The following is a 22,846-nucleotide window of genomic DNA, read 5'->3' on the forward strand; positions in this document are numbered from 1 at the left end:
CAACTAACAATCCAGCTTTGAAATTAGTTTGAAAAGAATATAATAGCGATGTAAATTTATAAATACAATTGTAATAAAATTGTACAAGTTTTTGACATAACGATATGTGCCTAAGTGTTAATAAAATGACAAGAACTAACTGGCAAAGTTAGGGCTGATATCGACGACATTGGAGAGAGGGCCAGATGTGACAGCACCGTGCACTCCGGTGGCTACAACCAGGAACAGTATGGCAGCTGTGGAGTTACAGTCGGAGTAGGCTAGTCCAATCACCAACAGCCCCTGAAGTACGTTACCTGCACATATCGACCATTTTATACTAATGAAGTTGCATTGACCTTTACTAACGATCAATCTGTTAACCCTTTCTTCTGGATTACAGTTATTAGTACAATAATAAGTAAAGAACCGATTTATTTAATTGTATTTGCAGTTGAAAATAACTGCGGTTAACTTTTTCAATACAAAATTTATACTTTCCATTTGAAAAAAACTTACTAAATAATACAGCCAGTTTGCGTACATTTGTTCTGGACAATTTCTTGTTGCGAAGTAGATAATCTGCAAAGATGCCAAAGCCAAGAGCAAAGAGCCACCGACATAAGTGAGGGATGCCAGACCAGATTCCTGCCTGAAATACCAATGTTCAGATTAAAAATTGTCCAAACAAAATTCTTTCAATTGCTAAAATTGCATGAGATCAAAGACTTACATGGCCACTGTTTATATTAAATAGTCCATTCTCATCATGATTTATGCATTACACATTATTTTGAAAGTCATAAATGGAGTTTTATGGTATTTTTATGAAACTTGGCGAACCAGAATCAGAACGACCAGTGTTTTTGAAAAGAAATTTCTATATAAAACCTATTTGTTTGAAGATGATACCACTTTTGATACCAAAAATAGAAATTGTGGCACTTCACAATTAGAATTATTCTTAAGAAATTCTGTTTATAATTCTTTCTTTGAATATACATTTTCTTTCTTGACATTTTCTTATTGAAAAATGATTGATATAAAATGGTCCGCCTTCCCTTATCTTTTTCCAATAAGACAACCATACTCTAAACATTATCCTGCTCTATTTATTTAATACACCAAATAGTAGACATACAGCAGAATTAAAGTAACATTGTATTTAGAGATAGAGGCTAGAATATTGGAAAATTAAATAATATTATACCACATATTGTCTAAACACACATCTTATTAACCAGGACTGTATTTAGACACGTGCTATTTTGCACTCATGCACAGTATGGTAAGATTTAGGGGTAGAACATTTTTTATTTTTAAAATTTGTACTCAAATAGTTAAAAACAATACAGTAATTATAATATGTTATGTTATATTACTCATGAGTCAGACTATTATTACATTGTCTGAATGAGGGTGGCGGATGGTGGGTGATGGGAAGGAGTGGGGAGGAATGGGGGGTGGTAAGAGACTGATGGCACAAGGGCGTATAATTACTAAATATGGGCATAATTATTACCAATAAAAACATCTTAATGGTTTAGTATTGTAGCATTTAGTTACTTCAAACAGAGTGTATATCACAAAATTGGATCAGATATAATGGTTTTATCCTGCCTTTTAACACCTTCACTGTGGACCTTCAAGATACTGAGTAATCTTAAGCCAAAAACACATTGTAAATTATAATTTTTTTTAAGGTTTTTTTTTAAATTTTTTACAACTTTCAAACACTTAATATGACATTAGAAATTTTTTTTGTGTGGTACTCAGCAAAACATGGATGAATGCACAATGCCACTTTACAGTCTTTACATTCATATGACGTGTCTTTTCTTTGCTTGAGTCTTATTTTAGTGTTGTTGCAGACAAAACATTGGCGCTGAATCTTCTTCTTCCGCTCTCCACTGAACGGCAAAGGCATAGGAAAATGCCGCTCAACAAGGCGTGTTGGATTCTTGCCCCCTACTAGTGGATGTTGAATTTCTTTTGTGCTTGGTACAGAATGGGCCTCCAATAGTTGCCTTATGAGATTCAGTCTAAAATCACTGAAAGACTGCTTTTTATTGGCAACACATGCTATCAGAAATCAGAAAACTTTATTAAATTTCGTCAAGAAAAGAATAGGTGTCAAGGTATTACAATATGAAATAATTTACATTACATGTCATCATGTTTTAATGAAAATTGTTTTTTGAAGTCTTGAACTCGTCAAGGGTGTAGATGGATCTGCCTTTGAGCCAATTTAGCAGTCTTCTTTTTAAGGTTTTAGAGTCACAATTTTTGAAGTCTTGAGGAAGTAAGTTGAACAGCTTTGCCCCAGCGTAGCAAGGTTTCTTGGAGAAAAGTGCTGTCCTGTGTATCGGTAGGGAGAAGTCATTACCATGTCACGTGTGATGATCATGGACAGCACTCATTCTGGGAAAGTTCCCACGTGAGGCTGCGTGATTGATGACCTCGATGATGTAGATGGACACCACTGTGAGAATTCCAAGAAACGAAGGCTTCTCTACAGCTATCCCGAGGTTCAAGACCAGCCATGACCTGAACAGCACACTTCTGCGCAATAAGGACTCGTTCAAAGTTGTCCATTTTAGAGCCTCCCCAGAGGATTATCCCATAGCGAAGGTGGGATTCAAAGATGGCATGATATGCAGTTTTTGTTGCAGTTGATGTGGCTACTGCCTTGATTCTCTTCAATGCAAAAACTGCAGATTTGAGTCTAGAGCATAACTGATCTACATGATCTTTCCAGGAAAGACTTTCATCCAGTATAACACCCAAATGTTTGGTTGTCCCAACCCTTTGTAAGTCTGGAGGCTCAGTCAACTCATCTTTCAGCCTTCCCAGTGCTAGGAGTTTTGTCTTAGAGGAGTTAAAAACAAGATCATTGCTATCACAATACTGTTGTGCCATGCCCACTGCAATATAGGTGTTAATATCTAAGAGCTCAGAAGAGTTACTGCCAGTCAACAGGACAGTGTCGTCAGCAAACATGATTGGATAACATTGATTTTCGAGGTACTTTGGCAAATCTGAAGTGAAAAGTACAAATAAGACTGGGCCCAAAACCGAACCTTGAGGGACACCTCGTTTGACCATTTGTGGTTTTGACCTTACAGTTCTCTCAAATCCACACTGCACTTGTTTTATCTCGACTATCTGGCATCTCTCGCTGAGATAACTTTGAAACCACCTCAGTGTGCTTCCCTCAAAGCCCAGAGATTCGATCTTTTGAATTATTAATCTGTGGTCTAGGGAGTCAAACGCTTTGCTGAGGTCAAGAAAAACACTTGTAACAGTGATTCCTTTCTCAAGGTTGTATTTGTTCTACTAGGTCAATTAGTGCACTTGTGGTTGATTTTCCGGATATGAAACCGTGTTGTCTTTCAGGTAGAAGGTTGTTGATAATTAAGTGATCCAAGAGCCTTACCAATACTATTTTTCAATAATTTTAGAAATAGTTGGAACAAGAGATATGGGTATGTAATTTTGAACCTCCTGTTTGCTTCCATTTTTGTGGAAAGGATACACTTTAGATGTTTTTAATTTTGTAGGAAATTCACCCTGAGACAGAGATTTATTAATGATGTTGGTGAGAGGCTTGCTAATCTCATTAATACAAAACTTTATCATCTTAGAGTTGATACCATCAACCCCCGCAGACGATGTTGATTTCAGCGAAGAAACAATATTTAAGACCTCCTCATGTGACGCAAGTGGCCAGTTGGCAAGTGTTTCTCCTTGAAAAGAGTTATTCAACTGAGCAACATGTGATCTTCGAGTGTTAGTATTGTGTAACAAATTCTCAGCTGCAGTGGCAAAAAATGTATTAAAGTGTTCAGTTACTTTGTCAAGATCACTGTCCACCTCTCCTGAAATTTCCAGCCGCCAAGTGGTCACTGGGGTTTCCGTAGAGGATGATCTCTCATGGTTGATGATGCTCAAGATGGCTTTTGATTTGTTGTCGAATCTAGTGATGAAGGTCTCATTTGCCTCTTGTCTTAAAGTCCTCAGTTTCAGGTCGTAATCCTTCTTCCTTTGAAAGGCAATGACTTTGTCCTCTTCTCTTCTGCTTGACATAAAGCTTTCTTGAGCCTCAATGAAGCTTTTCCTGAGCTCTATAGCATCTGGATGGTAGGTTACTTGAGGCTTGGTTCCGGTTGGTTTTCTTCGAGACGTCTTAAGAGGACAGGCAATGTCCAGAGCAGCTGAAAAAGTGGCTATAAAGTTAGAGTAGGCACGTTCTGCAATTTTTTCTTGGTAGACTCTTTCCCATGATTGCAGTGCAAGCAGGCTTTTCAGATGTGAAAGATTGTCTTCATTTAAGTGCCTTCTAATTGAGGTTGAAGACTTTTTAAGGCGAGATGGAACTTCCAAGAAACACAGCTGTCTAGTATGATCAGAAATGCCTGTGTTTGTTACTTGAACTCTTACTTCATAAGGCTTTAGGTTGGTGCATACAAGATCGATGGAGGTGGCAGAGGTACTAGTTATTCTGGTAGGGGGTAGTGGTAATCTTGAGATATTCAGAGAAGCAAGCATTTCACATAGAGCCGTATTCTCTCTTGAAGTTGTTAAGTTGTTGATGTTGAAGTCTCCGAAAATGCAGATCCTACTGTTGTTTGTGGGTATTTTCTCTAGTGCATCAGCTAAGTGCAACAATGAGATGTCAAGAGAAGCATTTGGGGGACGGTAAATTCCAAGTATGTTAAGATGTCTTCTCCTATCCAAAGTTACCTTTACCGCACACATTTCGCAACAGAGCTCTTCACAATGGCTGCTTAAGTCGAAACATTCTGCCTCATTAGCCATATTTTTGCTTTTGTATATGGCTACACCCCCTTTCAGGTGATTTTCTCTGCAGTATGCAGCAACCAAAATGTAATTTAGCAAGCACACGTTTTCCAGAGTAGTCAGATTCAGTCCATGTTCTGTGAGTACAACAAAGTCAGGTTTATCCAAATCTAAGAGATTGTTCAATCTGTCAATTTTGTTACCAAGTCTGTCAACATTTAGATGAAAGACTACTGTATTCTGCCGTGATGAAAGACTGTTGTGGCTCAAGTTGAGTTTACAAACGTTTTGTCTTGAGTTTTTTTTCTCTGAATGGGATCTAAAAAATGCTGAATGTTGTGGGACTTGATTGGTTTTATAAGGGGTGATGTGACTAGGGTTTGGGTGGAAGTTTCTTCAGATTGTGGAATATCTTGCCTGAGTTCAGAGTCATTGGACCGTTGACAAACAGAGATTTTGTTTTCTTGATCTTTGAGGCTGGGATTTCTTGTAGTTGACACATTTTCCATGTTTGAATTGATAGCCCAGGAAAATCTCTTTGTAGGTATAAGAGAGGAATCATTTCTGAACGATAAAGCGTCCTCAATATTTTTCAGAAAGAACTCCTCTAACGTCTCCCCAAATGCTAACTGCTTTGCTGTGTAAGGAGGTAAAGGCATCTTTTGTCCAAGATTGGTCCCTTGTTCTTGTGAAGAGTTTTTGTCCCAGTTCAGTTTTTTAGGTGAGATTTGTCTGTCTCCTCTTGTTTCGACCTGGGTCAGTCTTGTTGACGATGTTGGTCTGTCTTCTTCTGTTATGGATTGAATCAGTTTTTTCGGTGAGGTTTGTCTGTCTCCTCCTGTTTTGGCTTGGGTCAGTCCTGTTGACAATGTTAGTCTGTCTCCTGTTATGGATTGAATTAGTTTTTTAGGTGAGGTTTGTCTGTCTCCTCCTGTTTCAGCTTGGGTCAGTTTCTTTGACGAGGTTTGACTGTCTAATCCAGGTACAGTCAGTGTCACGAAGGTAGAAGAAATTGGAGATGAAAGCAGGTTATTTGAAGGGGGACAAAGAATTGAAGGCATTACAAATGTTTTTGGACTGTACTGCTTCTGTGGCATGTCATGTTCGATGTTTTGACAAATGTTTAGCTTAATTTTTTACTTTATGTTACCAAGAAAAGATCTTAGTTAAGCCCTTACTGCACCTTCCAGATCAGAGATCTTCATTACAAGTTCTTCAGATTCAGTCTTCATCAAGCTAATCATTTTGCCTTTCTCATTGACCTGCAAGCTTAAGCTTTCCTCTCTAGCAACCAAGTCAACAATCCTTGTCCTTAGACCATTTCTTTCAACCTCGTCACAGGTAGCTTTCTGACTAAGCTCATCTAATTTTGTGGTTAACCGCTTAATTTTGTCTTCAAGTTCGGACTTTTTGGAATTTAAGTCAGTAATAGTAATGGAGTAATGATTTTTGTCATTTTCAGCTTGTACTAGCAAGTCCTGATTGATAGAGAGTTCTTTGTCAAGTTTTTTGTTTAAATAAATTATGTCTTGTTGCAGGTTATGATTTCAGCTGCTTCAATCTCCAATATGCCTTCACCTGCTTTTGCCTTAAGTTCATGTAATTCTTGTTTTAAAAGCATATTTTCATTCAATAAAGCATTACCTACCTCAGCAGCCAGAGTGAGTGACGTTTCATGATCCAGGCTATCTACTACTGTTAAGTCATGAATTTTTTTCTCTAGGTCAATGATATCATTGCTGATGTCAGTTTTGTTTAAACAACTGTTACACTTCCACAAGTCAACCTCAGATTTTCCCATTTTCTTGAGCCTGCTGTCTGGCCAGTTTAGACATCTGGAGTGATACCAGGATTTACACTGCCCATTACAGTATATACCAAGATGTTTGAATCCTATAGAACAAATTCCACAGGGGTATTTGGACATAGTTACAGCAGACACAGATTAAAAAAAAAAAAAAAAAACAATAGTAGTAAGGGATATGGTTTTAAAATTTGCTGTTTATAAGTTCTGCAACTTGTCATGCTATACTGTAAATATGCAATATGGAATGGTATTGTAAGTAGCAGTTAATGAAATGTTGAGTATGACAGATGGTAATAAAGCTACCTCTATGCAAATAATACTGTATAAGAGGCTTATATATTAATGATCCTATATAACAATGTCAAAACTATGACATCAGCAGTACAATACAACAATTCTTAGAGTATTATTCTGCAGTTAGTTGAGAAGTGTTGTGGTGGATCAGCACTGCTGACACGGAATTCAGGTCGCAGCGGCCTTGACACAATATGTAGTGTGACACCTGTGAGATTGTGTTGGCAGTGATGTGCTTCAGTTAACGAATAGCAGTGTGACGTGTAATGAGCCAGTTGTATGTTGGCAGTTTTATGACGTCATAATTTATAGATTGTGCAGTACAGCAGCTGGCTGAATTGCTGTAGGTCAGCGCTGACAGTGCTGACACAGTGTCTGGGTCAGTGCTCTAGTTACAGGTGGCCAGGCAGCTGTGTGTCAACACTTTGGATGTGGAAGTTCGATGTGTGTTTGGATCAGGTGATGTGTTCCAAACCAATTGAGTGTTGGCAATTCCTGTGACGTCACTGTATATGATTTGTTTTCTTTTTGTTGTGATAAGTTAAGCTTCATTGAGTTAGTAGCTTAGAAATGTGTTAGTTTTCCTTAGCAAGATTAGTCCTCTGAACTTAGAGGTATAATTATCTGTTTATAATAAACTCTTGATGTTACAACTTATTAAAAGTAGGCCAGAGCTCTTGAGTGTCTGAGTTATGTTAATATTTCTTCAGAATGGTAAGTGATTTTTTAAGTATCTTAGTATAATATGACTCACAGTACTTGGTGGTGTTGATGAGAATAGAAACTTTTGTTGGTTTGTCCTAATTCACAACAAAAATAACACTTTTCCTGGAGCTGATTAACACTTTTTATGCACTAGTCGGCCATGTTGGATTATATCCCCATGCTATTTTATGCATGTAATGTGCATTGAGCACAGTGACATCCACCAAGTGAAAAAATAACTTGTGGTACCATTTAGTAGTTTTCCTTGAACTATCGTTGAAGGATATTATCATATCTCCCTTGTCGACAGACCCCATCTTTTTATTGTAGTCACAAGCAGATGCTGGTTTGTTTGTGATTTTTCCAAACTTTTCTGTTGGTACCATTTCGTGTTTATGAATGGTTGAAAGCATAGTCACTTATCTTTTATTAGCATATTATTTTATTAACTATTGCATATTAACAGTGTATAATTCATTATAGAGTATTATTTTGTTAACGATGTTAACATAACTTTTTAAAATATAAAACCCACGTCATACGACGTGATTACTATTTAAATGAATTTTTTCATACTCACTAAAAGGTTAAGTACTCTCTGTGTGCCTCTGTGCCTTGAGGGATCTGCTACAGTCAACATGTTAAACAGATCTAATAAAATGTATAACTACTGCAAGAGAAAGGAGGGGGGGAGGAGGGAGTCAAACCATTTACATGGCAATAAGTGTGACATCTAGTATTTGTTATACACAACTGATAAAAGAAGTAGTGTAGAGATAAAACATGTTTTTGTACTTATGTGACTTACCATTTTAATGTTCCACCCCAGAATGACACTGAAGTATGTGGGGGCTTGGGTCATGAGGGTGAAGAGCCCCCACCCTCCTCCCCACTGGGCTATTATCACCATGTACACTGGCACAGAAAGTGCTATTGGTTTCCAAGGAATCGCCATCTGAAATATGTTTCTAATTATAATAACTTAGTTTTATATCATGCGTAATGTTCTAGGAATGAAATAATTTTTATTTTTATTGTATAGTTTAAATTTTAAAACGCTTTATTTCCCCAAATCGAATTTTAATGTGGAATATATTTGAATAAATGTGTATAAATTAATTCTATATTAAAATTGTCATTGTTTTTGGCAGTATTAAATTCAATACTTAGATTATTTTTCAAATAAAACTTTCAACAAAAACACCAAACATTAAATTGAAAATTTAATCAAAGACCTACATTATCTGAGTGGTTAAAACTAATATTGAAGTTTCTAGGAGTAAAAGTTTAATTCATCTTACTTAGTTCCTAAATGGAATTATTTCCTAATTTTAACTGTGAAAGTGTTAACATTTATATGAAGGTTCACAAAAACTCTATATCATGCTCAGATTAAGCAAAATAAATTAGTATTCATAACAATGTTCGTTACATAAGCAGCTGATATAATATTTCCTAGATTATAATTGTGATACAAACTTACATCTGTGTGGAAATATTTAGCAACTACTTATGATAACAAATTATGTTAAGTTCAAAACTAAATTAGTGAAGAAACAATTATTTACCACTTTGACTACCAACAGTCATATATTGTGAATGTTACCAATCACTATTACTGTAATTTCTGGTAGTGAATGTGTTAATAAATGTACAGAAGGTAGAAGTTTTTTCTATGTAACTGGAATTTAAGATAGCATTTTCAGTTTTCAAATGCAAATCAGCGTTTTTTTGCAACCAGATTCTGGAATAACAATATGTCAAATCTGGAAAAAAGTATCTTTGATTTCAATTGAAACATATATGAACGTGAGAAAAAGTTTGTCTTTTAGTAGAAAACTAAAGAAGAAAAGTAATGTAGGTTGTCTGAATTTTTACTACCATAGAAATCCAAAATACATTTTATGACTAGAAAATTACCACATTAAACACAATATTAAGAGTTCCAACATAATCATACATAATTCAAGTTTTCCATTTTGAAATAATGTAAAATCAACATTACTGAAAAAAGCTTTTTATGTGTTGGACTGTTTGGTTGTTTATTTGTTATTTCATCTTAGTGGCATCTCAAAGTGACAGGAATCATGACAGTTATAAATGGATGTATATTTGTTGCATAATTCGTAACTAAAATAGTCAGATATGTTCATGGAAATAATAAAAGCATAGATTCTTCAACTTTTTAAAAAAAAACAACAATGTTAAATTGATGGTCCTGTTTAATCCATGATATTTATTACAGTGCTGATGAGTTTAGTAATCCAACCATGCAGCATAATAATTTATTGTATGAAATGGGATACCTGTAATCTAATAGGAAATCTATGAAACCCATTTGTTAATAGCAATAAAGCCTATCGTTCTATTACTACTGTTGGGTTTATTGTAGAATGAAGGTATTCCAAGAATTTATTAAATACTAATCTATGGATCAAGAATATAGCCAGAACAAAAATTTTAGGGGATCAAGATAGTTAATATTTTTCTGTAGTGGACAGAAAGTAAGGCCCCCATTTTGTTGCTTAAAAAGTTCCTGACCTATTTCTATGTTGCGAATGGTCTTTCAGCAGTACATGTCAGTAATACTGAATTATTTAAATAATAATCGTTTACTAAAAAAGTAACTGAAAAAATTGGAAATTTGGGGGATCCGGATCCCTTGGACCCCCTCGCTAGCTACGTCCTTGCTATGGATCATACATTAATATTTTAGGATTTTTCAAACAACTTTCTAGAGTAGAAATAAAATTAATATTTTAGAATTAATTCTCCTTGTTACATATAGTTATGACTTTTCAGAATTACAGAGTAACTATAGTCATGTGTTACTGGTCATATGATAAAATGCTATATGATTGAACTCTTTCTCATTGAATTTCTCATTGCTATCATGTTTACCCATAAGACAAATGTAAAAATGTGATTTTATGTTGGTATTTTTAATGCAAAATCATATAGATATCTTACTTTAGAGTAAACCAATAAAACTGAGTATCAAAGGATCCGACAGAACATAACGAAAGAGTTATCATACAGACGGACGGACTGTCCTTTGACCTTTTGTTTCCGAAATCAATAGAGCTCTTCCTTGTACCAAGAGGAACCTTAATACTAAGTTTCAAGTCTTTAGGACCTTTCTAGAGATTTATCACACAGATGGACCAAGAAACAGATGGCAGATACCAACATGTTTGTAAGAAGGTCCTATTGGGTCCATAGTGAAATTAGAATTAAGTGCAATTAGTTACCTTAGTTTTAGCAAGAGCTGGACCCAGGCTGTCCTGTATATATTTTAGCTCCTTCTCAGAAATCCTGGGATGCTGAGAAGGAGAATCATAGACCAACAGCCACCATATGATGAACCACAGAGTGCCCAGTGCTCCTGTCACATAAAACACAGCCTCCCACGGCAGATGGTTCAGGATGAAGCCACAAAGAGGGTACGTGATGGCTACACCCACTGAACTGCCTACAACACAGTACAAACATAACCTTATATGTCTCAGGGAATATATTTTTTCTACTTTCATTTGTTGATAAACGATTATAAAAACTGTAGTAAATGTCATTATAAAAATAGTTAATATTTGAGAATTCTCCAACTGAGGAGCCAGACAAAATATTACTCAATGGGAGAACTCCTTTGTTGTTTTTAAATACTGGTTTTCTGTTATAATCAAAGTTATTGGGGAGTTTTCAGTAACATTTAGATTTTCTTAATTTTTTATATTGAACCTAAACCTTATTCATGGATATGCAGCTCAGTGTAAGTTAAAATAAACAATAAAATCGAATTCAACATCACAAATTTCTTTGATTCAAATTCCTGTAATAAGGTTTATTCACAATTTATTAATAAACATCATTTTTGTAACATTAAGTTTAAAAAACATTCTACTATATAGCACTCCAATTAAAATTGTATACAATTCCAAAATTCATAGAAATGTTTGTTAATATCCATTTAAGATGAAACAAATCTGTAATTTTGCAACCAAAATATTCCTGATCCATTGTATATCTGTTGGCTTATACATTATGTGCTAATTGGTCAATAACTTCTCTACCTTTCATATGAACAGTTTTTTAATAGTATATTTAAATAAACCTGCAACACATACTTCAAAGAAATCCTTATGACACTCTTCAAGCTTGCAGGAAGTGGTAGATTATACAAAGAAATTTTCTTCTACAAATAAATAATGAGACTACTCAGTGGGCTCATGTTTACAACAACAATTTAAGGACTAAAAGTATAATGCCGTAACAAAAAACAATATTAATTACCTAAGTATGCAGATACAAATTTACTCCTCTCATTTGGTGGAATCCACTGTGCTGTCAGATGATGCATGGAGGGCCAAGCCATTCCCTAAATACATACATGAAGTGTTACAGATTATTTACAACTATTTGTTACAAGATGATGATAATAAAATTTTTGTTACAGTATCACCAACACTTTTAAACGTAAAGAAATTAAAAGTTTCCACTTAATCAGTGCTTATTTACCAATACATGCTCCAATATGACCATCTGACAACAACCAAATGTTCAGACAGCCAGATACATCAGGATATGTTCTTTGGTGCTTTATTATGGACAAAGAGACAAACAGTAGAGTAGTATAATAGAAAAATTGCTTCTTGTACTTTCAATAGCTCCTTATCTTTCTAAATACTCAAAAATAGATTAGCTTAAAGTGCGATGACTCATGTGGTACTCTCTTGTACACATCTCAGAAACTGATTAATATTGATTAATAGATGTTTGACTTAAAAAAGCTCTTTTAGGCTTACAAAGACCTTGTTTTACAAACTAAACAAAAACAATAGTCAAAATGTTTCCAGCTAACTCTAATTAAGCCCAGTAAAATGTTATAAGATTTATGTGTTTGATTATGTTACTTTATATTCTGTTATATTTTACAAGAAATTACTTGTAAATAATTGTTTTATGTGTGTTATTTTTGTTTTTATTGATGTTTACATTAAAGATATCATGTATGACGGTATTAATAAAAACAGCTTTCTGCTATACAAGTACAACACAATATCCAACAGTGTGGAAACATAAAAGAAAACGTATGAACTGTCATGAATACACTCAGATGTGACAACTGAATTTTTGAGTCTCATAAATCATCTATTGTAGACTCGCCCACCTTTTTATATATATTTGATTTTAATACAGATAGATATAGCTATATTTCTGTATCTTCACCCAAATGAGTTTATTTAATCAAGTGTTCATCTCTAGGGCATACTATAATCATATAACAAAACATAGGGCCTTTTAGAGGTATTTTAGGTCTTATACCTTATTTTGCAAAGGTTTTGAAATTATTGCATTACTTCAATAAATTTGTAATTTGAAATAAAACAGTTTAACTCTTTACTTGGCAGTATACAGTAATTGAGACACGCAAATGACTATAGACACAGTCAGGATGATGTAACTAAATGGATACAGTTATACAAATAAATTCAGACTTATTGTCTAACAAAGCATAATTTTGTGCCTGAGTAAACAAATTGATTAAGTTAATTTTTATAAATTGGGGCTAATTTCAGTACATGAGATAGAAGAAAAGTAAACCATTAAATAAATATAAACTTGTATATAAAAAAATAATAATCAACATTACAGTGCATGTAAATAAACTAATTCAAGACTATCATTAAATTGGTGATGGATGACAGTTTTTGTTGTTTGGTTAGTTTTCAACTGGAACCTAGTTTAGTTCTAAAGAACTGTGGACAATGCGTGCATTGCGTTTGAAAGGGAAAAACATTTTATTATTTTTACTTAAAATGTGCTGAACAAATGAAGAAAATTCAAATTTAAGATAATATGTATGATAATTAGGGTTTGGTTATCCAATTTATACAATTCCAACAATTTCAAATTAAATTCTCTTTAATAAATATAAGCAATGACCAAAAATATAAAATAATAGATCTAATTTTTTATTGAAAAATGCTAATCCACATCAGTGGAAGTTTTTCTTGATAATAATTTTCACTTAGAATAATTTTAAAGCTACATTTGATTTTGTACTACAAAAATGGTGAGTGTATTTAAATTTTTTGTTAAAACATTAGTACCAAATTTTATATTAAGTTTCTTAATAAAAATGTAGTTTGTAATATAATAAACAAGTGTCTTCCATGATATCAGAACAACATATACTACAAAGTTGCACTGTCTTACATACACAGGACACTTGAACTCAAAACTCAACATTGGTCTAGTGTTGTCACCCTTAGGGAAACCAAGATAAAAAAACTTGAAAAACGTGTGAAAAGTTTACATGGACAACTTCCATTGATTTTATTTTTTCAACATCCTCTACATGGAGGCATATTGATGACATAGTTTAGATTTGATTTTGGTGAGATTTGCACTTTTACAGGTTCAAGATACCAGTAATGAATAATTTTTAATAGCATGCAAAGTACCAACAGTGACCACAAGGATCCAGACATCATATAATTAATCAGATAGGCTTACTTACCACTATCAATCCTTGCAGCACCCTGTTGGCTACTAGCACGTTGGAGCCTGCATAGGCACACATGGGGATAAGAAGGTTCAGGAGACAACAGCTGAAGTTACTCAGTCCAAACACTGCTTTAGTTCCGTACTTCCTGGCCAAGAGGCCACCTGGGATCTGAGTGACCCAGTGAAACCAGAAGAATGATCCAAGTATCCGATTTTGTACTGTTTCGTCCCATGGAAATCCAGAATCGTCGGTCTGAAAATGTGATTTACAGAATTTTAGTAAATAATGGTAAATGTGTTGGTATAATCTGAAGTGCATTAAAAAATATATATATATTCATATCAAATATTAATTTTGGGAATGTTTTTTTTTTTAATAATTATTGTCTCTTCCAAAACCACCCTAAATATTTTTACACTGATATTAACCAAGAAGTACCACAGGGCTCTGTACTAGGACCGGTGTTCTCCATCTTGTTCACCAATGTTATGGCCCATCATCGTCTTAAGGACTAATGTAGTACCATCATGTATGCAGATGACACCACTGTACTGTTAAGTGAAAAAAAACAACCAAAACCCTAATTGTAAATCTCTCAACTCAGCCTACCAGTACTGCTACAACAATGATCTAGTAGTCAATCCTACTAAAACAAGCCCAGTAGGTTTTGGACATTGCAATCAAGAAATAATGCCGACTCCAGGTGTCATACTGGAAAACAAAGTCATATTTTTAGGATTAATGCTTGATAGCATGTTAACCTGGACTACACACGTAGACAATCTTAGTAAAATGCTGTCTACGCACTCAAACAAGTCAAAGCCACAAGTGACCTAACAATAACAGCATACTTCACAATTTTTGAAACCGAAATAAGATAAGGCCTTGCTGTGGGAACAACAGATAGAAACAAACTGAAGACAACACTCCACATCTGGTTGTAAGGACATAGCAGCGAAGGGGTCCAAGGGTTCGGATCCCCCAAATTTTCAACTTTTTCAATTACTTTTTTAGTAAACTATTATTATTATTTAAATAATTCAGTATTACTGAAATGTAAAGATGAAAGATCGTTCTCAACATAGAAAAGGATCAAGAACTTTTTAAGGAACAAAACGGAGCCTTACTCTCTGACCACTATGGGAAAATATCAGTTGTCTGGACCCTCCCCAAAATCTTTTCCTGGCTACGTTCTTGTCTGGCTGGTTGAACGGTCTCTCTATTCAATAAACAAGTTCAAAGCCAATAGACTAAATAACGTTCAAACTCTTATTTTGGTACATTACCAATAACTAACAATGTACACAGTAAATAATTTTATTGTAAAGCTGATGACATACCTTATATTCTTGATAAACAAGGAATAAAGTATATTTTGATTGATTTGATTGACAAAACAGACTACATAGTGGTTATGACGTAATCAGAATTTCTACAAAGTACTGTCACTGCATTAATATGAATGTCATAAGCACAAAGTAAAACTTACAACTGTAGTTATGTATATTCAATTTTAGATAATGAATGTATATAAGCTTTAGATAGATATACATTCAATACTCTTAAATATAGTGATAATAAAACAACCAATTGATCAGCCAATCACACCAAAGTCAACCAAATCAACAGTCAATACAAAAGATTATGCAGGTTAGTGAGAGAAAATAAGATAGGAAGGTTCCTTGTGATTGAAAAACCTGGGCCTTGAAATTCAAATACAGTGTTATTTTTGTTAAAATACAAAAACATGTTCATAATTTAGAATTGGCAGTAGTGTAAGGAAACTATCATCTTCAGTAACCATTCTAGTGAATTATAAACTTGATTGTTCAATGAGAAATTAATCAAATACTTTTGTATTTGAATATGAATCAAACTAATCTGCAACATATATATTCACAAGACTAAAATTTAAACAATTTGTCAACAAAATAGTAAAATTATTATACAATTATATGGTGGTTTTATTATCAGCATATCCTTTAATTGTAATGAGAGCAATTGAGTAGAGATAAGGCGACATTGTAAACACATCAAGGAAGAAGATTGAGAAGATATTTTAAGCGTCTTCTACTTTACACCATTGTTTTCATCAAAAACATTGTATGATCCAATATAATCCAGTAATTCCATAAAATATAGACTATAGTGTGCAATATTTTTCCATTCTACTAACAATAATCCTACCTAATTCCTTGTTTTAGTTTTATATTCTGCCAGCAGATGTAATAAATTTAGTGGTTTGGAGTAAACTAACATTAGACACCACAAACTGAAGAAAGATATAGCTGGAAATCTTAAAATTTTAAACATTTAATAATGTGACTATTAATTAAACAACTAATTAGTAAAACTTTAACTAGAATTATTTTAAGATAATTTGTTAAACTAACATATTGTATGTAGAAATAATATGAGTGGAAGGTCAAAACTGAATAATTGAGCGTTTTGTGTTATATGAAATATGTTAGACAGTGGCTTAGCCTAGGGGAGTCTGCAACTTCTCCCCAAATAAAATGACCATGAAACATAATTGAATAGAAAAAGTAATGGAAATCTCAGCTACAATAGTTTGCAATGACTTGTAAAATAAGTTATGTAACATAAGAAGAAAACTTCAAAAGGAGAAAATTAGTAATGGAATTCATTTTTTTTCTCTGACTTAAAAGCATATATGCATGATGAAATTGTATATTTTTGACACTTACAGATACTTCATTGTGTACAAAATTACTCTACTTAAAATGCAGAGGACTTCAGAGTTAGAACATGTTAGAACTAGTTGTAATGACAAAAACTCTGTCATATTTGTTAGAAAAAAAACAAAACAAGATGCATCTATATTTAATATAAACCTTAAAATTATACACATTAATTAATAATATTTGAAATACAATCTTAGTAAATTATTAAATTAATATAAAATTCCATTATTTACAAGCAATAAATCATTTAAAAAAATTAACAACTCTGGAATAATTCAGTGATCATATGTAAGACAATAGAAATATCGGCACCAACCAAACTCCGTATCAAGTAGAAAAAGAAAATTGAGTACCTCTTTCCAAACTGACGTACTGTTTACGGCGACAGTCTGTTCACATTGGGATGTCTTTGTTTGGTTCTTTAGGTAAGCCCAGCTGACCATGGACACCATAGCGATGTTCATGTTGATCCGCAGCATGTAGTTGACTGCAAAGCCAGCGAACACGATGTACCATAGCACTGTTCTAGCTGCAACATATACGCACATGTAGCCGCTTTATTCACTTTTCCAAACTATTGTTAACAAAATCTAATGTTAAGTTATCCAAGAGGTAGAGTCAGTGGCGTAACCAAGAACGTAATTTCTGAGGGGTCAAGACAACTGATATTTTCTCGTAGTAGAGAGAAAGGAAGATGCTATATAGGACAAGTTAAAAGACATACATCTCATCCAAGTTACAATAAAACACTTTTAAGCTTAAGCACACAATTTGTTAAATCTGAAACTGTACTGGATTTCCAAATATACTAAACTTGAACATTGTTTGAGTTGTACCTTTTACTAACCTAAGTTACCAGGATTAATTCAACTGACATGTAAATAAACCTTTGTTTACATTACAGTGCATATTTTTTGCATAATCAACTGCTTAACAATTCAGATTAAATTCATTAGGTACTATGTAAAAGAACACTTATGGTACACCTTTTGCCAAGTAAACAATTTATATTTACTTTACCATTGAGTAAACAGAGTCTTTATCATACCTATTTATACAGATCAATTTTATATAATACAAGCATATGTGGTTTAGCAAAGGGAAATGATGGATATAGGCAAAAGCATAAAGTATAAAAAAAAAAAGAATGTCTTATTTTACCAGGCGAAGTTAGGGCTAAGAAGCCCTCTCTAACACTTAACCTATTATTATAAAACAGTAATAATAGTAGTAATATAAAACAGAAGAAAATTAATCAATATAAAACAGTTTTTACTACCCATAAATCATAAAAAAGTTATTTCCTGTATAGATAAATGCCAGGGATAGCTCATATATTCTTGCAACAGTGCAATCCTAAAGAATTAGAAGACAAGATAAATGTTTAATTGATTGTTTCATCAATAAGAATTTATGTAACCTACTGTTTCGTAATGGAGTAACTCTATATTATTTATACTATTTATAACTATTATATGAGCAAATGTTAATTTAATGATTATAATATTATCAAACAACAAGTATTCAATCAGAACCAACCGATTGAAAGGTTATTGAAAGGTTATCGCTCATAGGAAATAGACCATTATTTGCTATCCTCTTTTTTTTAACTATCCCAATTTGACCAGTTTACTGATATATTTAAGATCAGAATCTTGTGGTTTCGACTTCACACAAAGATGTTATGAGTGTAGTGTGGGACTTCGTATCTGCATTTGGTCTTCAGGTGATAAAGGAATAAAATTAACATTTGCTAACAGCTGATTTTCACCACTAAAAACACCTCATTCAAACTTGATACAACTATCCTTTAAATATATAAAAATATGTCGATATGATGTACAGTAGGACCTTGATATATCGAACCTCAATATATCGAATTCCTCGATAAATCGAAGTTTTGTCACTCCCCTTGAATGTCCCATTTACTTCAATGCTAATTTTACCTCTACATATCGAAGATTTCAAGTAAATAACCTCAATATATCGAATTTTCGCCAATAATTTTGCCTATTTTTTACCTCTATATATCGAAGTTTTTCTTATAATTACCTCAACATATCGAAGTTTCACTTTATCAACGAAACTAACTTTAGTACTGTATTGTCGTGTTGTGCAAAACGAACAACCATCAAAGTAGAGTAGGTACCGTATTTTTCATGTCGAGACTTGAAACCCCCACCACCGACACTCCTTTGTTTTCTGTAGACGCCAGTGGTGGATCACCACTCCACCCTCAGTTTAATTTGAACGTTACCGCGATTAGTGCGAGTAGAAGTTATCTTAGTGAATTATTGTGCGTGGCAGATTTTCAACTGTGACACTGTTTTTGTTTTAAAAGTGCGATGGGCAAAACGGAAAACTTTATCTTATCAAGATAAAGTTAAACTTATAGAGACTGTGGACGCCGGGAATAAGAGAAAAAGTGACATTGCAAAGGAGTTTGGTATACCAGCGAATACTCTCTCGACCTTATTGAAAAATAGAGGAAAAATCAAGGAACTTCGTGCAAGCCCGAATTCAAGGACGTAGATGAAAGTGTTTATCAGTGGTTAAAACAGTGCCGTGATAAAAACCTTCCTGTAAGTGGCCCAATATTAAAAGAAAAAGCAGCACAGTTTGTGCTGCGCAATTAAATAAACCTGACTATTCGAGCAAGCAACGGTTTGGCTCCAAAACTTTAAAAAAGAAATGAAGTGATTTTCAAAAAAGGTGACTGGCGAAAGTGCGAGTGTCGATGACAATGTTTGCACAGAATGGTCGCAAAAAACTGCCTGATCTTATCAAGGGATACAAACCTGGCGATATTTTTAATGCGACGAAACAGGTCTTTTTTACCAGTGTCTTCCTGACAAAACTTTAACTTTTAAAGGTGACACTTGCCACGGAGGTAAGAATAGTAAACAAAGAGTTACATTGCTGCTTGAGAACAAATCAAATTGGCACCGTGAAGCTTAAACCATTGATGATAGGAAAATCTAAAAATCCAAGGTGTTTCAAAGGGGTTCAAAGCTTTCCAATGAACTACACATCAAACAAAAAGTCATGGATGAACTCAGGGGTTTTTGAGAAATGGCTAAACGGACTTGGACAGACAAATGAAGAAAAAGAAGAAAAAAAAACTCTTGTTTATTGACAACGCTACTGCTCACGGTGACATCCCAAAAATGAAAAACGTAAAAATCGAGTTCTTACCTCCAAACACCACATCCAAGCTACAGCCATTGGTAAGGAATAATGAAGAACTTTAAAGCTCATTACCGGAAGGAAGTTGTACGCCTCTTCCTTCGTGACTTCGAGGACAAGAACCCTACAAAAATAAGCATACTTGATGCAATGTGGATGGCTCCTAAGGCGTGGAACAATGTTACCGAAAATACTATAAAGAACTGCTTCAAGAAAAGTGGCTTTAAACAGCAAGTTAAAGAAGAAGAGGAAAGTGTTGTAGAAGACTGTTCAATTGTTGAAACGGATAACGGTGAACTTGCTAGTCCTGTACTGTGGAGACAAGTGACTCAGGCCCTTACTTTGGAAGGGCTGTCTTTCGAAGACTTTGTGGCCGTCGATGACGAGCTTGCTACTTGCGGCCAATTAAGCGATGCAGACATTATTGCATCCGTTTTCAAGGACACGAGTGTAGAAGACAGTGTAGTCGAGGACGGCGAGGATGATGACGGACAACGAAGTCGAAAACGCTGACCCCACCCTTCGCGATGCCTCGGTGTGCCATCAAACACGTTGCGAAGTTTCCTCCAAAAGAAGACGTCTATGGATGACAAAATAATTATTAATTATCCATTTTAGACGACGCGTTTTACAAAGTGACTTTCACAGGTAGACAAACTACAATTTCAGATTTTTTTTAACAACAGTAAATAAGTTTTGCAAACTCTTTATAACATGTACGTAAGCCTACATTACAGTAGCATTTTAAACATTTAAAATACAGTACAGTAGAACCGTATTTCAGACTTGTGTATTTATACTGTACAACATAACTTTTTAAGACGTTACAGTATTTCATATTCATATTTATGTAATAATATTACTCTATACGTTTAGTTAAAAAATAAATAAATTTAAATTGATGTATGGTGTACTTGTTATAATTTCTTATTCACATTTCCGATAAAGTAATGTACGATTCTTAATTGTACTGTATTATTGTAGTGGGTGTGGACCTCTATATATCGAAGTCTGTCAGAGTTAACCTTGATATAATGAATAATACAACAGAGTTGTAAACCTCTATATATCGAAGTCTGCCCCAAACAGCCTTGATATATCGAACCTCATTATATCGAAATTCCTTGATATATCGAAGTTTTTGTAAATCCTCTTGAGGTTCGATATATCAAGGTCCTACTGTATATTGGGGTTTATATATCTAGGAGCTGACAACCAATTTGCTCTGTATAATTACCCAACCTGGGTTTTCTTCAAAACAATAGTGGAATTTTTGCCTATGAAAGAAAATGAACATCAGCCATGCTACGAGTTTTTGGTGAAGGACGAAATGGAGGGTATCAAAACGGTTAAAAATATAAAAACAGTCTTTTTTCAAGATTGAATTTTCCTAGCTTAAAACATTTAAAATCGATCATCGGACTTAAAAATAATAGTTATATCACATATATAAATCACAAAAAGTACTTGCTCCACTTGGATGTAATCTGACGTCGAAAAAGTTGGACGATCAGATATACAGGGTGTTCGGTAAAAGTGTTCCAATACTTTGGTATTTTGTTCTACACATAACAATGAGTAAAAAAGTTCATATGGAGGTATGTCCTAAAACCTTCAGTTTTCCGTCATCTGTCCGTATGTGTTTTTTATAAATTTTTTTATATTTTTAACTAGTTAAGATAAAGTTATGAAACTTGAGAATTGAAGCACCAAATATGTTCCAGTTAAGAGGTATGAGTTCTTTGTTGTTCTCGGCTTGTGCAAGCGTATCTTTAAAGTGGCCGTGCTCGTTTATGCGTTGACGGATTTCGTTAGAAAAAGTACTGTTGGGACTGTCATAAAAATTTCAAAATAGTTGGTATCTTGTAAAATTTGTATCCTATTCAAAACAGCTGATGCCTATCAGAAGACAATATCTTGGTTGCTCCCAGCTTGTGCAAGCAGACCTATACAGTGATCGTGCTCGCTTATGCGTTTACGGATTTCTTTGAAAAAGGTACCGTTGGTATTGATATACAAACATTACTATATATTTGGTACCCAATGCGTTTTTATAACCAAACTGGTTTTTGTTATTTGACTTTAAATACTTATTTGACTTTAAACATTAAGTTTTTAAACATACGCCATTTTAAAACGGGTAAAAATATGATGTTGATATTTTATTTAAAAAAGTTCTACTAGAGGTTAATACAGTACAATTTGTCAAGTTTCATAACTATCGTAACTGACTCAAAATATATAATTTTTTTTATAAAAAACCACATACGGGCAGATACACAGAAAACTAAAGGTTTTAGAACATACCTTCATATGAACGTTTCCCCCCCCCCCGCTTTTTAATGTATAGAACAAAGTCCCAAAGTATTGGGAACACTTTTACCGAAAACTCTGTATGAAAGTTACCATTACTGTACAAGGGCCTTTAGTTAGCTAACGATGAATTTTACAATTATGTACATATCTGACGGTTGGTTTTGTCTCTGTTAAGGTAAAACAATATTATTTGGGGGGGAAAAATTATGATTTCCTATTTTTAACCTTTTTATCGGGGAAACAGACCGAAACCTGTAATTACCCAGTACATTTTTTGAACATATACATGAAAACCAAGAAACTGATCCATAATTCATCAAATGTATGAAGAACACTTTGTTATTGTCTATACGTATATGTTGTCTTTTAACTTTAAGTTCCAAATTTCCATCTTCTCTTAGTGTAATGTGTTGGTAACTTTGTTTGTAAGAAACAAATGGAATGGAACTACTTATAATTATAGCTATATTATTTAAAATGCATTTTTGGCAAATAAAGTTTACCATACGGTAATACGTATTTCATGTAGCAATTTTGTATTACAAA

General features: G+C 33.9%; 1 protein-coding gene across 2 annotated transcripts in view; it reads right to left on the reverse strand.

Annotated features, from left to right (window-relative positions):
• The window catches only part of LOC124362862 (sialin), a 47,904-nt gene that overhangs the window by 3,430 nt on the left and 21,628 nt on the right, over positions 1–22,846 (reverse strand). The window contains exons 1-8 of one of the 2 annotated variants that reach the window (XM_046817723.1): positions 17,523–17,640; positions 17,152–17,327; positions 14,106–14,345; positions 11,876–11,960; positions 10,837–11,057; positions 8,394–8,540; positions 499–631; positions 141–296 (exon numbers count right to left, since the gene is read on the reverse strand). In XM_046817723.1, coding sequence (XP_046673679.1) covers positions 141–296; positions 499–631; positions 8,394–8,540; positions 10,837–11,057; positions 11,876–11,960; positions 14,106–14,345; positions 17,152–17,327; positions 17,523–17,529 — 1,165 coding nt within the window. In that variant the 5' untranslated portion in view covers positions 17,530–17,640. Of the gene's footprint in view, positions 1–140; positions 297–498; positions 632–8,393; positions 8,541–10,836; positions 11,058–11,875; positions 11,961–14,105; positions 14,346–17,151; positions 17,328–17,522; positions 17,641–22,846 lie in introns of those variants that run through there. The other variant, XM_046817722.1, reaches the window with a different exon arrangement.

This window comes from Homalodisca vitripennis, chromosome 5 (assembly GCF_021130785.1).
Source record: "Homalodisca vitripennis isolate AUS2020 chromosome 5, UT_GWSS_2.1, whole genome shotgun sequence".
Lineage (NCBI taxonomy): Eukaryota > Metazoa > Arthropoda > Insecta > Hemiptera > Cicadellidae > Homalodisca > Homalodisca vitripennis.